General features: G+C 37.6%; 1 protein-coding gene across 1 annotated transcript in view; it reads left to right on the plus strand.

Moving 5' to 3' along the window:
- Positions 1-14,871, plus strand: part of Lnp1 (leukemia NUP98 fusion partner 1) — a 26,402-nt gene extending 11,531 nt beyond the window's left edge. Inside the window, 2 exon segments of the mRNA XM_010639628.2 lie at positions 9,400-9,624; positions 14,435-14,871. Of these exon segments, the coding sequence (XP_010637930.1) occupies positions 9,400-9,624; positions 14,435-14,584 (375 nt within the window). The 3' untranslated portion in view covers positions 14,585-14,871.
- The last annotated feature ends 3,103 nt before the right edge of the window (positions 14,872-17,974 follow it).

Raw genomic sequence — 17,974 nt, forward strand, 5'->3', positions numbered from 1 at the left:
CAAATAAATGAAAGTGCCAATACAACATACAGGAATCTATGGGACACATGAAAGCAGTTCTATGTGGAAAATTCATAGCACTGAAAGCCCACACCAGGAAAATAGAACAAGCTCAAATAAACAACCTAACAATGAATCTTAGACTCCTAGAAAAACAAGAGCAAGAAAAACCCAAAGCTCGAACAAGAGAGAAAATTATAAAGATTAGAGCAGGAATCAATGCAATAGAAATGAAGAAAACAATACAAAAAATAAATGAATCACAGTTGGTTTTTTTTTCAGCTTCAATTGAGTTTATTGGTACATTTTAGGGATACAGTACAGTTACATTCATTGTTGGGATCTTGTACCTCTACATGACAAGTCTTGATTCTCATTTTTCCCCTTACCTCTGCCCTCCCTTCACCCCCCTCCTCGCCTCCCCATCTACAAACACTTTATTTTCATTCTCTCACATTTTTTCTTTTCCCTTTTTACTCTTCACCTACCGATCCCACCTTCCCTACACCTTTAGCTCCTTTTTTCCCATTTCTAAATGTCAGTAATCTTATTAGGATCTTATGCATTGTTGCAGATTATTCACACCAGGGAAACTATTTGGTATTTACACATGTGTGCCTTATTTATTTCACTTAGGAGTATATCTTCAATATGTATCCATTTTCCTATGAATGAATCTATTTTCTCATTCTTTATGCCTGAGTAATATTCCATTTTATAGAAAAACCACAACTTCTTTATCCAGTTTCCAATGGATGGGCAAATAGGCTGTTTCCAAGATTTAGCTATTACAAACTGTGCAGCTATAAACATGGTGCACATACTTCTCTGTGATATGATTCTTTTAGTTCTCTTGGAAAGATACCAAGCAGTGGGATGGCTGGGTCAAATGGAGCCTCCAGTCCAAGCTCTTTGAGGTATCTCCATATTGATTTCCATAGTGGTTGCACTAGTCTGCACTCCCACCAACAATGGAGAAGGGTTCCTTTCTCCCCACAACCCCACCAACATTTGTTATTGTGTGATTTCTTGATAGCAGCCATTCTTTGTGGGGTGAGGTGGAATCTCAGTGTTGTTTTCATCTGCATCTCTCGAATGACCAGTGATGTGGAACATTTTTTCATATATTTTCTTGCTGCTTTCACTTCTTTGTATGAGAAATGTCTGTTCATTTCGGATGCCTATTTTTGAATCCGGTCTTTATATTTGGGGGGACTGATGGTTTTGAGTTCTTTATATATCCTTGATAATAGTCCTTTGTCTGAGGAACAGCTGGTAAAAATTTTTTCCCACACTGTAGGTTTTCTCTTAGTTCTGCTGATGGCTTCTTTTGAAGTACAGAAGCTTTTTAGTAAGATGAGATCCCAGTTGTTGATTCTATCTGCTAGTTCCCGTGCTACTGAGGATTTGTTCATAAAGTCTTTTCCTGTGCCAATGTCTTCCAGAGTTCTGCCTAACTTACCTTCCAGCAAGTTTAATGTTTCTGTTTTAATATTTAGATCTTTAATCCATTTGGATTTTAATTTAGTGCATGGTGAAAGATGAAGGTCTAATTTTAATCTGTGGCAGGTTGACATCCAGTTTTTCCAACGCCATTTATTAAAGAGGCTATCTTTCCCCCACTGAGGATGGTCAGCTCCTTTGTCAACAATGAGGTAGGTGAGCACATCTGCATTTGTTTTTGTGTCTTCCTGTCTGTTCCACTGATCCTCAGGCCTATTTCTTTGCCAGTATCATGCTCAAGAAAAACCCAAAGCTCGAATAAGAGAAGAAATTATAAAGATTAGAGCAGAAATCAATGCAATGGAAACTAAGACAATGATACAAAAAATAAATGAATCAAAGAGTTGGTTTTTTGAAAGAATAAATAAAATTGAAGAGCCCTTAGCAAACCTTATCAAAAAAAGGAAAGAAAAGGCTCAGATCCATGCAATCAGAAATGAAAAAGGTGAAGTCACAACAGATCCAACAGAAATCCAGAGGATCATTAATGACTACTTTGAGAACTATCACTCTAATAAAATGGAAAACACAGAAGAAATGGACAGATTTCTAGATACTTATGAATTACCAAAGTTGAATGAAGAAGATAAAAACATTTTAAACACCCCAATTACAATCACTGAAATTGAAAATGTAATTAAAAACTTACCAAGAAAGAAAAGCCCAGGTCCTGATGGATTCACTGCTGAATTTTGCAAGACATTTAGAGAACTATTGCTACTACTGTTTAAACTTTTCAATGAAATTAAAAGGGAAGCAATAATTCCAAATTCATTCCTGGAGGCAAGAATCACTTTGATTCCCAAACCAGGGAAAGACACAACTAAAAAAGAGAACTACAGGCCAATCTCCTTAATGAACATAGATGCAAAAATCCTTAACAAGATATTAGCAAAGAGAATACAGAGGATCATCAAGATGATCATACATCCTGACCAAGTTGGATCTATTCCAGGGATGCAAGGATGGTTCAACATACGTAAATCAATAAATGTAATACACTATATTAACAAAGTCAAGAAGAAAAGCCACATGATCCTCTCAATAGATGCAGAAAAAGCATTTGACAAAATTCAACACCCACTCATAATAAAAACCCTGCATAAAATTGGAATAGATGATCTATATCTCAACTTAATAAAGGTTATCAATGAAAAACCAACAGCCAACATCATATTAAATGGCCCCAAACTGAAAACCTTCACATTAAAATCAGGAACAAGACAAGGATGCCCACGATCACTACTCCGCTTCAATATAGTTCTGGAAATATTGGCCATAGCAATTGGACAAGAAAAAGAAATTAAAGCAATAAAGATAGGAAAGGAAGAAATTAAACAGTTATTATTTGCTTACAATATGATACTCTACATTGAAGACCCAAAAAACTCCACCAAAATACTTCTAGACTTAATTGACACTTTTAGCAGAGTAGCAGGATACAAGGTCAACACACAAAAATCAATAGCTGCCTTGTACACAAACAGACTCACTGAGAGAGAAATTAGGGAAACAATTCCTTTCACAATAGCATCCAAAAAAATGAAGTGTCTAGGAATCCACCTAACAAAAGAAGCAAAATAACTCTACACTGAAAACTACAGCACTCTGAAAAAAGAGATTGAAGAGGATATAAGAAAATGGAAAGACATCCCCTGCTTCTGGGTAGGAAGAATCAACATAGTGAAAATGGCCATACTACCAAAGCTGCTATACAGATTCAATGCAATGCCAATTGAAATTCCAACACTGTACTTCACAGAACTGGAAAGAAGAATCCAAAAATTTATTTGGAACCATGAGAGACCTACAATAGCAAAAGCCATCCTAGGCAACAGATACATGGCAGCGGGTATAAAAATTCCCATTTTGAAACTATACTACAAAGCCACTGTGATAAAAACAGCATGGTACTGGGAAAGAAGCAGATCAGAGGATCAGTGGCACAGATTGCAAGACCAAAAACAACTCCAGATGCACTCAGCTACCTCATCTTTGACAAAGGAGCTGACAGTCCCCACTGGAGGAAAGATAGCCTCTTTAATAAGTGGTGTTGGAAAAAGTGGATCTCAACCTGCCAAAGATTAAAACTAGACCCTTATCTCTCACCATGCGATAATTAAAATCCAAGTGGATTAAAGATCTAAATATCAACACAGAAACACTAAACTTGCTGGAATATAAATTAGGGATAAATCTGGAAGACATTGGCATAGGAAAAGACTTTATGAACAAATCCTCTAGAATGGGAATTAGCAGAAAGAATCAACAACTGGGATCTCATTTTATTAAAAAGCTTCTGCACTGCAAAAGAAACTATCAACAGAACTAAGAGACAACCTACAATGTGGGAAAAACTTTTTACCAGCTACTCCTCAGACAAAGGACTATTATCAAGGATATATAAAGAACTCAAAATAATCAGCCCCCCCAACATAAAGACCCAATTCGTAAATGGGCATCTGAAATGAACAGACATTTCTCAGACAAAGAAATAAAAGCAACAAGTATATGTGAAAAATGTTCCACATCACTGATCATTCGAGAGATGCAGATGAAAACAACACTGAGAATTTCACCTCACCCCACAAAGAATGGCTGCTATCAAGAAATCACACAATAATAAACATTGGCAGGGTTGTGGGGTGAAAGGAACCCTTATCCATTGTTGGCGGGAGTGCAGGCTGGTGCAACCACTGCGAAAGTCAATATGGAGATACCTTAAAGAAATAGGATTAGAGCTTCCATTTGACCCAGCCATCCCTCTGTTGGATATCCTTCCAAAAGAATTAAAAGAATCACACCACAGTGATGTATGCACACCCATCTTTATAGCAGCACAGTTTGTTATAGCTAAAACTTGGAAACAGCCCACGTGCCCATCAGTTGAAAACTGGATAAAGAAAATGTGTTTTTTCTATAAAATGGAATACTACTCAGCCATAAAGAATGAGAAAGTAGATTAATTCATAGGTAAATGGGTACAGTTTGAGGATATACTCCTAAGTGAAATAAATAAGTCACACATGTGTAAATACTGAATAGTTACTGTGGTGTGAAAAAGTAAAATGGTACTCAAGATCCTAATGGGTTAATTAGTAATGTGAAATAGGAAGAAAAGGACTAAAGATGTAGGGACAGTGAGAAGGGTAGGTGAAGGAGAATAAGGGAAAGGGGAAAAATATGAGAAAATGTAAAAATAGAATTAAAGTCTTTGTAGATGGGGAGGGGAAGAGGGGGTGAAGGGAGGGTTGTGACAAGGGGAAAAATGAGAGCCAGGACCTGTCATGTAAAGGTACAAGATCCCAGTAATGAATGTAACTGTACTGTCTATCTAGACTATGCCAATAAATTCAATAAAAAATGTAAAATTGGTACTGTGTCATAGGAAGAAAGTCTAAAAGAGTAGAGGAAGTGGGAGGGGTAGGGGAAAGGTAAAAAGGGAATAGAAAAATATGTGTAAAGGCAAAACATGGAAACAATGTCTTTGTAAATAGGTAAGGGTGGAGAGGCTGGGGGAGGGCTGGGGAATGATGAAAAATATGAACCTAATAAGTCATGTATAGGTACAAGATCCCAATGATGAATGTAACTGTATTGTATACCTAATACATACCAATAAATTTAATAAAGATAAAAAACAAAGGATGGGGCTTTGCTGTTTCCCTGAGGCAGTTTTTGTATTGTCCTCTTGTAAATTACTTGCCTTGATTTTAATGCTAATCTTTTTAGCAGCCAAGCTTTCCTCTTTTCTAACTTTACAGATACTTCCTTTCTGGGGAAATTAAAAACTTTTCAAGTGGACTTTATGCTTCTGATTTTTTTCAGTATAAATATGGCTAAAAGCTGAAAGCAGTATCCATACTCCATGCTGAATATTAGGCTACACTGAAATTCCTCCACCAGATTAATTAGTCTCTTACTCCCAGTCTCACTCTCCCACAAAGTCTCAGGACATGAGCAAAGTATAGACAAATTTCCTGCCAGAGCAGAACACACATGGTCTCTACCACAAGGTCAATGGAGTCCTTGTTCCCTACCCTAGTCTTTATTGTTTGCCTTTTCGTCAGCATTTTGTGCTTCTGAGAGATGACTATAATCTCCCATGAAGCATGGTTTACAGCATTCTAAAGCTGCTTCTCCATCAAGTATCTCCAAACCTTTTCAGTTCCAAAGGAGTATTAAACACATGGTCAGGTACAGTCACAACAACAATCGCACTTCTCCTGTAATAAAATCTATCTTAGTGGCTTCCTTGTTATTGAGACACAATACTCATCACCCACAATTTAAAGGAAAACAGATTTATTTGGTTCATGTTTCAGTCCATGTTCAGCTGGCTGTAAGGCAGGACAGCATGGTAGAGGGGCATAGTGGAGAAAAAACTGCTCACACATCTTGGTGGCAGAGAGGAAGGAAAGAGCTGGAAAGGGAGACACACCTTACCAGGTCACGTCAGGAGGAGTCCATCTCTAGATCTGACCCAACCATTTAAAAGCAAGTTAGGTGTAATCTAATCACCCTCAAAGCCCTGCCTATGAATGCATGAGGATTTGGGGGGGACATCTGGATCTAAACCATAACAGAAGGACTAGGTATTTATTTCAGTTTTTATACTTTGGTTTTGCTTGTGCCTGTCTTTCCTGAAGTTTGAAGCAGGCTAGTTGTATTCTCTGAGCCTTTAGTAACTTTCAGTATTTGAGCAATGGTTTATCCAGGTTTGACAGAAGCCCCAGATTGGTGTGTTGTCACTGTTTCATCACTAGCAGGCAATCAAAGCTCAGCTTTGTCCCAAATCTGCAGGTAATATGGTTTACAGCATTAATCAGAGAAATACCTTAGAAGGATAGTTCATCATTTCAATCCATGGTCACTAGCCTGTGATCAGATACTGAGACTTAGCTGAATCACTATGGATAAACCAGTCCCAGGCTCTTATGGCACAACTTGGTGCTTACTTTTTTTTCCCCCCAAAAGTAGAAAAATTTTCTCTCCATTTGTGCTGCAACAAGTTGAAGGAGAAATGAGGTAGGCAGTCCTGTGACCACTAGTGATATAATCCTGGGTCACACCCTGAGCCCATGGACCATTGAAACCAATGCAGTAGTGGGGCAGGGCCAAGGCCCACACTGCCCTGGGATGCCTATTGCTCTAAGGTGGACTCATAGCCCAAGAATAGCTGAAATGTAAGTCTGATAGATTTGGACTGTGTGTCTTTTCTTGCACTGGGGTTGTTCTGGAAGGTTCATCTGTGAGCACTGGGCTAGGTGAGAATGCCATTGTGAACTCCTCCCACAGAGTTCTAAAGCAAAGTACTATGCTGACTACCCCCCCCCTTAACCTCTGGTGATTAGGCTCTTGTTCTATGCTGTGCTGTCTGAGGATAGAATTGTTGGTAAAGGCAATCCCTTGTCTTCCAAGGCTGAGCCTTAAGTTCCTCCTGAATTTCAAAGGTTCAAGGATCTGCACAATTCAGGCATATACCCAAACCTACACTGCAGTTGGAAATGATGCATACAATTGTTCTGTCTGGGTACAGGTCTCTATATGATGCTGGGGGATGGGTGAAAAGGCTCAGTCTATATATTTCTGGATACAGGGACTCTTGGCTTCTGCCTGGAGCTGAGTCTTACTGTTGCAGGGCCTGGTTCTGACATTGAGGTAAATGCCTTACTCCCTAGTGGGCAGAGTTTTACTCTTCCCTCTGTTGCCCAAGGTTGGAAGAGGAGTGTTGGAGGCAGTCCCTTGGCTGCCTAGCTGACACGATTCCAGAGGTTGTAAGGGGCTGTGGTTTTGCCTGGAACTGGGTTTTATGGTAGTGGGCCTGACATTAATTTTCAAGGTTAGGATTTGGACTTAATTTCTTTTTCCTCTTCCAATTACATGAGGTATGTCTCACTCTAGGCTGTAAGTTGTTTGGAATTGGGGGAGAAGTGATGGAAGACACATTTTTCTTTCTGTTGTCTTCAGTATATCTTTTCATGTTGTATTAAAACCAGGATCTCTCACCTGGCTTCCATAGCTCTTGTGAAGTTAGTTTAGTGAATGAAAAGTTATTCAAATTGGTGTGACTGTGGGAAGAAGATCACTGGAAAATTTTAGCCAGCATATAACCCACCTCTCAATTTTTTTTTTTTTTTTTTGTGGTAGCAGGGATCAAACTCAGGACCTTGTGCTTGCAAGGCAGGTGCTGTACCACTGAGCTAAATCCCCAGCCCCCACCTCTCTATTGTTAAAATAGAATAAGTATTCAGATGGACTAAGGCTGAGCAGAAGAGAATGTTATCACTTATTTATTTATATTTTTAATTTATTTTTTGAGACAATGTCTTGCTATGTAGTTTTAACTGGGTTTGAACTTACTGTGTAGTCCAGGCTGGCTTCAAACTTGTCAGTCCTCCTGCCTCATCTTCTGGAGTGCTAGGATTACAGGCATTTGGGTTTTAAAATCAGCAAGAAGCTGAAAAAAATGTAATGGTCATTTTGAATTACTTTCCTTATAAGGCAAGGAAAAGGAGACAGAATAATAGAAAAATAACTGATTGCTTAACATTAAATTAATTTAGATCAGTTCTTTTGTTTAAGGATTAAAGCAGAGGGAGCTCTATTATCATGCCAATTGAAACGCGTTATTTCAGAAATTTGACAATCTTTTGTTTCTTCTCACATCATAGGAGGTTGGATAAATAGCTTAGTTTTGGTTTACTAACTTGGAACTTTAAAACAGATGATTATTTTGATGGTTGGTCTGATTTGTTTGGTCCCAGTATAGAAGCCTAGCCCAAAACAAGGCCTCCTCTAATTTTTATGTAATAATGCAGGTTTGGACAAGGGGCAAGATATTTAGGGATACCATGTAAAGTGAACAATGAAAGGAAGAGAAGGAAGGCAAATCTGAAGCCTTCTTAGGGGAAACTCCAACAATTTTGAGCTCATAGAAGGGAGAAGTAAAAAGCCATCTAAATCACAGTGGGAAGAAGATCAAGGGAAAGCAAGAGAATGCAGTGGTAGAGGGCAACAAAAATATTGTTTCCAGAAGGACCCTAATGGCAAGTCTCAGAGTATACAGAATTTGGCAAGACAAACACCAATATCCTGGTGTAAAAGGTGTGTTGGAGTGGGTTCAAAGTGAGAAAAATTGAGAGAATGTCACAGTTACTTCAAGAAGTTTGGCTTCTTTGAACTACTTGTGTGGTGCACATTTTCCGGTTGTTACTTTGACACTGATATCATTGGAATATTATTATTAGTTTTTGGTACCTGGGATTGACTCAGGACCTTGCACTTATGAGGCAGGCATGGTGTCCCTGAGCTAAATCCCTGGTCCTGGATTATTTCATTCCAATTTTGTTATGTGTGCTGTTGAAGTGAGCACATCATTAGATTATTTGATCTTTGTGTCTGTATGTGTGTAAGATATACTTTTTGTATCTTAAAGGTATTATAATATGTAGCACATTTTTGTAAAGCTTTTGTCTAATATTTAAATTTATGTTGCTTTTGGTATATATTACTTTTATTTATATATAGTTAAATTAACTTTTCCTTATAACTGCTTCCATTGCCCTTTTCCAAGGAAATAACATATTAAAATGATATTTAAATTTTATATTATTTCTTTAAAAACTGTGGTTTCATTAAAATTTTAAAAATCAGTTTGGAATTTACCCTGCTACTGGTGAAATATCAAGCAATAAGACTAGGCTTGGGATGATCTACTTAATATTTTAGCCAATTATGCTTCCTAATTGTAGGAGAAAGTTCTTACTGATTAAGAAGATAAAATTTGTTCAACATGAGATTTGTTTAGTTAATAGTTTGTAAACATCCTGTCTCTGTGCTAAGATTGTATAGCCTCTGTTTAGTGTTAAAATTTTTTATTTTATATTTCAGTTTCCTGTGCACCCCAGAACTACACCATCTGACCATAACCCCAGAAGGCATTCTCTGGACCAAGAGTTCCAAAGCCAAACTCACCTGTCATACTACAGAGGATGCTCAGTGAATGGGTCATTCAAGGAGTCACTGGAACCAGAAGGAAGATCTCATCCTAAAATTCAGGTATTTTCAGAGTCTTTTGAGCAACAACTGTGCATTAAAACTAAATGCTCTGTCTCTTTGGTATGTAACAGAGCTGTTAAATATTTAATGCACTTTCAGAGGGAAATTAAAGTTTTTTTCTTCCTCAAGCTTGATAAGCACAAATCTAACTTCTCTATTTATTGCTGAGTGATGAGATCTTTGAAAATGACACTCAGTTTATTATGATAGCAATTTAAAATTATATATTTTAAATCAGCCTTGAAGTGCATACTATAAAATTTATCTTGTTCTAAAATTAAAAATTTAGAACATATACAGATACTTTTATGCCTTTTCCTACCTAATAATCTATACACATGTAAATAAATGTACAATAAAGATAATTATAGAGAAGATTGTAATTTGACAGGAAAGTTAAAAATGTATATATGCCTGGGGATTTAGCTCAGTGGTTCCACGGCCTGCCTTGCAAGTGCAAGGACCCAAGTTCAATCCCTGGTATATTAAAAAAAAAAAGGATATATGGTATTCCTGAGATATCAGTTCTAATACCGCCATCCTAGAACACCCAAATCCCTGGATGCTCCAATCCCTTATATAAAATGACATTAGATTTTCATATAACATTCTTCTACATGCTTTGTCATCTGTGGGATAGTGTTAATATTTAATGCAACATAAATACAATGTAAATAATTGCTATACACTATACTTAGAGATTAATGATAAGAAGTCCATGAATTTTCAGTACAGCTTTCAACACAAAATTTAAAAATTCTTTAATTTTTTTCTGAATTTTTTTTTATCTTCTGCTGGTTGTTGAATTCACAGATGCAAACCCATGGAGGAAATGTTGACTGTATTATCTTTGCTTGGGAACCATATGTACACTAACATGTAGATTTGTTTCACTTTTCTGAGCATAAAAAGGAGCAAGAAACTCCTTTTGTGGACTGATCATGACCAATAATGTTCAATTTTTTACTAGAAACCCCTGAAATATTACCAGAAACCTTGGTAGTAGGCTTCAGTCTCCTGCTCAGTATACAATGCAAGTCTGAGAGGAAAAAAACAAAAACAAACAAACAAAAAGACCAAAAGAACTAAGAGAGACAGAAAGTTGGTCACCAGGATGGCCAATGCCAATACAACTGAAAAAGTTGCTGGCTAGTCCAAGCCACTGATTTTTATTAGTAATCAATTGGGGCAAAGGCAAGCTATGTGGGATGGAACTATGTGTGAGGATGTGCAGTTTTGTGGTTTCTGTAGAAATTACTGTAAACAAGGCTCCTGAAGGGCAAGATAAAGCATTCTTGAATTAGGAACAGAATAGACAAAACATATGGTTGTAATTAGAACATTGTGCTTCTAGTTAAGAAGGTTTTAGTTGTGCAGTTGGAATTTGGGTGCAAGTCACTCTGACCTTGGCACATAGGCTTCAGCCAGACTCGCTTCTCAAAACAAGCCAGTTGTGGGGTTAACTCTTCACAGCCTACACTGCTGACAGCCTGCTTTGGGCATTATCAATATTACATCTCGTACAATTTTTCATTTTGATGATTAAAAACTGAACTGGTTTGTGTTGAAAATTTTCATATTTTGTTTCCAACTGATAAGAAAACATATTTGAGATCATTATGTATGAATATTTCTTCAATAACAGAAAACCTAAATTGGAAATAAAAACACTGTATTTTTTATACAGAGTTTAATAAGTGTTGGTTATGATTGCTAAGTATGATTTTTTTTCTTTTTTCTTTTGGTACTGGGGAATCAAACTCAGGACCTTGTGCTTGTGAGGTTGGAGTGGTGTCACTGAGATAAATCTCTGGCGCTGCTAAGTATAATTTTTGATCAGATGAATACAGTGATGTATCTAACAAAAATCATCTTAAAGCATATTTACAGAGCTAGTAAAATTTTTAATTAATTTTTTTTTGGTGGTACTGGGGATTCATATCTCTAGCCTTGACTTTTGTTAGCTTTTATTTTGATAATTTTATAAATTGCTAGGTTACTTAAGTTGGGCTCAAATTCTAGATCCTCCTGCTTCAGCCTCTCAGAGTGCTAGGACTGCCAATCTATGCTACCACACCTGACACAATTTTTGTTTCTCTTAACTTGTATCTGAACTTCATTGTTTGTTTGGCTTTCTGATTGTAGTCAGTGAACCATTTTGTATAGAAATAGTCTGGGTATAAAGATCGGTATATTTTTACACTGTAGTGACATCACTGCAGTAACCAGACACATCTACAATTCTCAACTACCAGGGCTGAATCAAATGCTATGATATCTACTCAGTATGCACATGTTTATATAGGCTCTTCAACATTTCCAGTTCAAATGAAGGGAGCAGTAAGAATTTTTCATATTTATCTTTAAAACATGGAAGTGTATATAGATATTATCTCCATTATCAATGCCATTTTTTGCTCAGTGACTCCTTGTAAGGCAGTCTCTGATCATCAAATTTAAGAAGGCTCCTTTCTTTTAGTTGTTTCCTATCACATTACCCTGTTGTAGTCACCATTGCATTTACCACCATCAATTATCTTCTTATTTCCTTTAAGACTTATGAGGTATGATTGAAAACTTTAGTGAATGTTCAAATTAAATACATTATTACAGTGAAAGGCACACTACTAGTAATCCATCTTGTAATATTCCTCCTCACTTTGAGCACACATACCATCATTCTTTTTTTTTTTAAGAGTAGGAAAAATTTATTGAGGGAAAGAAAGCTTCTGTCTAAGAGAGACAGAAGGGGGCCTGAAAGTGGGCTGCCCACCTACCCCACTTCTCAAAGGTGTTTTATACAGCAAAGCCATGTGATGAGGCAGGTACAAAAGTGGGACAAAGTCATAAGACCCAATGGAAAATTACAAGGTGAATCCCATCTTTCTTTTCTTTTTGTACCAGGAATTGAACTTGGGCCCTTGTACTTGTAAAGCAGGTGGCAAAAATGCTGAGCTAAATCCCCAGCCCCCCATTTTTCTTTTCTGAAGGCGTTCTGGAAGTCCTTTTTTGTGTCTTTAGTTATACTGTTGTGGCTTCCTCAATGTCCTGAATCAATTAAATACATTTAACTTTCATAGTCATTTAGACTTTGGGGAAGAATCAGAAATCTCACTGCCATATCTGTTGTGTATGATAGTTGAGAAAACACTGTAATGTTTTTACAATCTTACTTTTTTGTTGGGCACTTGACAATAGCATTTAACATATTTTTGATAATTCACTGAAGAGATATGGACGATGACTTCCAGAAATGTTTCAGAAAGTGCAATAGGATGAGTGTATTCTAAGTGAGGGGAAATATTTTTTGAGGGGGCATTATTAGCGCTTTTACTGTAATATATTTTTAAAAATTTGAACATTCACCATACATTTTAATTGGCCCTGTACTTACTGATGATTTGTCTTCCTCCACCTAGAAGGATATCTAGAAAGTAGAGTCTCTGTATTTGGTGCAGTATCTCTCGATCCTAGAATAACACTGTATGTTCAGTGAGTCAGTGAATAAATGTCAAGTCTTCTCTCAATAACCTGGGAAAACTTGTGGAATGCAAATTCGGTTTGATGCCATTCCTTAAGACTTAATTTTTTATGGTCTTTACATCAAACCTTAGTGCAAACCCTAATATTGATATAATTTAAGGGAATAAATATGGCTGCATTCATTCCACTTGTGATTCCATTTTCCTTTTCAAAAAGCCCCAGGAGTCTATTACCTTCATTGTACACCAGAGGCCAGCAATCTCAGTTGTTAAACTCCCTCTCAGACCCATTGTGATATTAAGGCCATTTGTTCCTTCTCTTTATGAGTAAAACATTTAGCAACATAATAAATGGGTGTTATGGCTTGTGTCTAGATGTCCCACAAAGCTTCATGAAGTCACAGGTAGGGCTTTTCAGAGGTGGCTAGATCTAGAGTGTATGATGGTGGGATTAAGGGCGTGTGCTTACTAAGTTATTCCACTGAGTAGTTTAGCATAGTGCTAGGTGTAGATAATGGGAAGTCTACTGTGGTTGTGAGTGCTATCTGCCAAAAGGGTGTACAGCCTAGATAGACTACAAGAGACAGAAAGAGGGCTGCTGCCATGAATTACTGCTTGCTGTCCTGCCTTCTACATTTCATGCCATGAACTATTTTTTCTCCTCTGAGATGCCCCTCTGCTATGCCACACTGCCTTGCAGTCAGCTGATTATGGACTGAAACCTTTACAAACTATGAGCCAAAATAAACCTCTCCTCTAACTTTAGGTGTTGGGTATTTTGTCTTAGCAATTGGAAAACTAAGATGCTGAATTTATGCTAATTATTGCTGGAAACTGTCACGAGCCACGTCAGGATCCTGCCAGCAGGTCCCAAAACCCGGGAATCTAATTATTGCTGGAAACTGTCACGAGCCACGTCAGGATCCTGCCAGCAGGTCCCAAAACCCGAGGGAAGGACAACAGGAGAGAAAACAGTCTCACAGACTTGGTTCCAGGCTCATGCTCTCTTCGTAGCAAGGCCCCGTTTATTTTTCAGGGTGGAGTATATATAGGCTAAAACCGAAACCAAAAGTGCGAATAGGGTGTAGCTGACTGCAAAGGTCACAATGCTCTACAAAACAACTATTATGGATTACATTAGCTAGGCAACAGGTCAGGCCACTAGTTGAACTAGCCCGTTGCTATGGGTTATGGCACGTCTGTGCCAGCGAGGTGACTCAAAGTTCAATCATGTCTGTGCTTATGTCAAGGACTGATCTCATGAGGCTCTCCATAGAAAACTAAGATGTGGAAGTCTTCTATATGATCAGGACTTTCCTTGTGTAGCACTGTTCAGAGAAACTTGGAGCTGGTTCATTTCTGCTCTCTTTGTGACCTGTCTCTTTCAGGGACCTGAATGAAGACGGGACAAACATGACAGAGAAGGCCTGAGGATGGAGATAAGAACGTACAAGAAAATGGGGGAAGGAAGGAGCTCTACAAAGGAAGAATACCGAGAAACATATGTGGTTCCTGTGGCTGAAAAGGGGCCTGAATAGTATTTTGTTTCTACATAATGATGACAAAAACAACTTATCAATTTGTGCCCTAGTTCACCATTTCAGGATGTCAGGATGATAACTGCATAAGGGCGTCCACAGATGCTGACTGACTCAAGTGGGAGGTTGGAATGACTGCTTCTCAAGACGACTATTCCAGCTACTTCTGGAATTTTACTTGAAAGTGTTATCTGCTTTCTTGCCTTTTTATGGGGATAAAAAGAATAAAAGGCACTTTAATAAAATAGCATAATTTCTGAAAATGTATAAAGATTCTTTTTAAAGAGCCACCCACATAATTTTAGTATCTCTTTTTCCCTGTGAACCTTACACATCTTAAGTAAAAGTCTTTGGCGTGATTCTTTTCTCCTCCTTATTAGATGTAATTATATAAGTATGCCTAATGGGCATCTTTTGAAGAGAACTGGTAATTAATATGCCAAATAATAGTCTGATTATTTCAAACATTGCTTAAGATAATCCTTATCATTCTGAAAGAGGACTCTGTTGTTAATCATGGTTATCCAGAGAGATATAAGCAAAAGAGACAGAAGGAAAAAAGTGAGAAAGACAGGGAGAGGGAGAGGAAGGGAGAGAGGGTGAGGGAGAGAGAGTGCAGAAGGGAAGGAGGAGGAGAGAAGAGAAAAGAAAAAGAAGAGAAGAGGAGAGGAGAGAAGGGAGAGGAGAGAAGGAATTCACTTTTCCTCTGTTTTTTGTTCTATCTGGGCCTTCAACCAATTGGATGGTGCCCACTCACAATGGATGGGAGCAGATCCTCCCTACTTAGCCCAGAGACTCAAATACCAACCTCTTCCAGAAACACCCACATAAGTACACTGAAAAGTATTTTTTTAACCTGTTTTTTGGTGTTATGGCTTGTATCTGGATGTCTGCCTAAAGCCTCATGAACTTGTAGGTAAGGTCTTTTGGAAATGGCTGGATCTAGGGTGTGTGCATGTGGATTAAAGGTGTGTGAATATGTATTAAGGATGTGATAACTAAATAGCCCACCGAATGGTTTAGCACCGTTCTGAGTGTTGATAATGGGAAGGTCGACTCAGTATGGGTCACACTGTCAAATAAGCTTGTGGATTGGATTAGGTAAAAGAGAAAGGAAGGTTGAACATTTTTTCATATATTTATCTGCTGCTTTTATTTCTTTGTCTGAGAAATGTCTGTTCATATCAGATGCCCATTTTTGAATTGGATCTTTATTTTGGAGGGCCTCATTTTTTTGAGTTTTTTATACATTCTAGATAGTAGACCTTTGTCTGAGGAATACCTAGTAAAAAAATTTTCCCACATTGTAGGTTGTCTCTTAGCTCTGTTGGTGGTTACTCTTGCAGTGCAGAAGCTTTTTAAAAAGATGAGATCCCACTTGTTGATTCTTTGTGCTAGTTCCTGTGTTACTGAGGTTTTGTTCATAAAGTATTTTCCTATGCCAATGTCTTCAAGAGTTCTACCTAACTTATTTTCCAACAATTTTAGTGTTTCTTTTTAAATATTTACATCTTTAATCTACTTGGATTTTAGATTAGTGCGTGTTGAAAGATAGGGGTCTAGTTTTAATCTTTGGCAAGTTGAAATCCAGTTTTTCCAACACCATATATTAAAGAGGCTATCTTTCCACCAGTGAGGATGGTTGGCTCCTTTTTAAAGATGAGGTAGCTGAGTACATCTGGAGTAGTTTCCGCATCATCTAATCTATTCCACTGATCCTCCAGTCTGTTTCTTTGGCAGTACCATGCTGTTTTTAAACACAGTGGTTTTGTAGTATAGTTGCAAGTTCCACGCCATTTTTAAGGGTGAAATATTATTCCTTGGCCTATATTAAAGGTGAGCTATTATTCCTTGCTCTGTCTTAAGGGTGAAGTATTGTCCTTGTCCATTTATCCCCATATTGTGTCCTTTGTCTTGGTGGGTGGGAAACATCAGATATCCATTGCCCAAAGAAGCACTTGTTTGAGTTTGAAACCATTTGTACTCCTCTCATTCTGAATCCAATTAATCATTCTGTCTATTTTGCCTCTAAAGATCACTTGGATTTACCTAGTTCCTCCTTTCTCATAAATACTTCCTGTACTCATTCCTAGTCTATGTCCAAAGATATAATGATAAAAGAAACAATGATATTTATTTCAGATAAATTTGGGTAAATGAAATATGTTATTAGAATTATTTTCATCTTTTAAAAGTGTGTCTAGCCATATACACATGTATATAAATATATAATATATACAGATGATGTATAAATATATAACTTTGGGTAAATGAAATATTAAATTATTTTCATCTTTTACAAAGTGTGTCTAGCCATATACACACACACACACACACACACACACACACACACACATATATATATATATGATTGTGTGTGTGTGTGTGTGTGTGTGTTATTGTACTGGGGACTGATCCCAGAAAGCATTGAATTACACTTGTAGCTATTTTTATTTATTTATTTATTTATTTGGTAGCAGGGATTGAACTCGGGTCCTTGCGCTTGCAAGGCAAGCCACCGAACCACTGAGCTAAATCCCCAGCCCTTAATTGTAAAATGTATTGAAATTTAATTAATCCAAGGTTTTGTTTTGGGTTAACTTGTCTAATGTACTTACTTTTATTTTGTTTTGTTTTGTTTTTTGAGACGGGGTCTCACTATGTAGTTGAGACTGACCTGGAACTCACTATGCAGCCCAGGCTGGTCTCAAACTCACAGTGATCCTCCTGCCTCAGCCTCCCAAGTGCTGGGATTACAGGTGTGCGCCACCTAGCCCAGTTTATATAGTTACTTTTTTTTTTCTTTTTTGGTACCAGGGATTGAATGTGGGCCCTTGCACTTGCAAGGCAGGTGGTCAAACCACTGAGCTAAATCCCCAGCCCATGGTATTGTTACATTTTAAGCAAGGTTTATTATACCTAAATGTATCTTCCTGTCCTCTCCACTTTCTTCCTTCTTTCTGCCTTTCTTCTTCCTTCTTTTTTTAATGTTATCATCTCCAAATAAAAATGGTTTTGCATGTTCCTTCTTTCCTGTGCTACAGTATAGTTCATATACATTTTATCATCTAATACCATTTCCTTAAAGGTCTGTCTTTATACAGACTATGAACTCTTAGCAGACAGAACCAAATCTTAATCATCTTTGCATTCTCCAAAGCCAATAGTTGCCTAGTTTATAGTGGCTTACTGTATTTACTCACATGGTGTGATCCAAATAACTAGAATCTTAAAACTTGAATTAATTCTGCCAATTTTAGGCAAAACACCATCATACACATATATTAATCTCTAAGAGCAAAAAACAAAATTACGGGGGGTTTTTTTTTCAGCTGCCTGCCTGCCTGCCTGCCTGCGATCACCGGCGGCGTGCGCGCGAGCTCCTGGCCT

The sequence above is a fragment of the Fukomys damarensis genome, unplaced genomic scaffold (genome assembly GCF_012274545.1).
Source record: "Fukomys damarensis isolate Sample0158 unplaced genomic scaffold, DMR_v1.0_HiC HiC_scaffold_24, whole genome shotgun sequence".
NCBI lineage: Eukaryota > Metazoa > Chordata > Mammalia > Rodentia > Bathyergidae > Fukomys > Fukomys damarensis.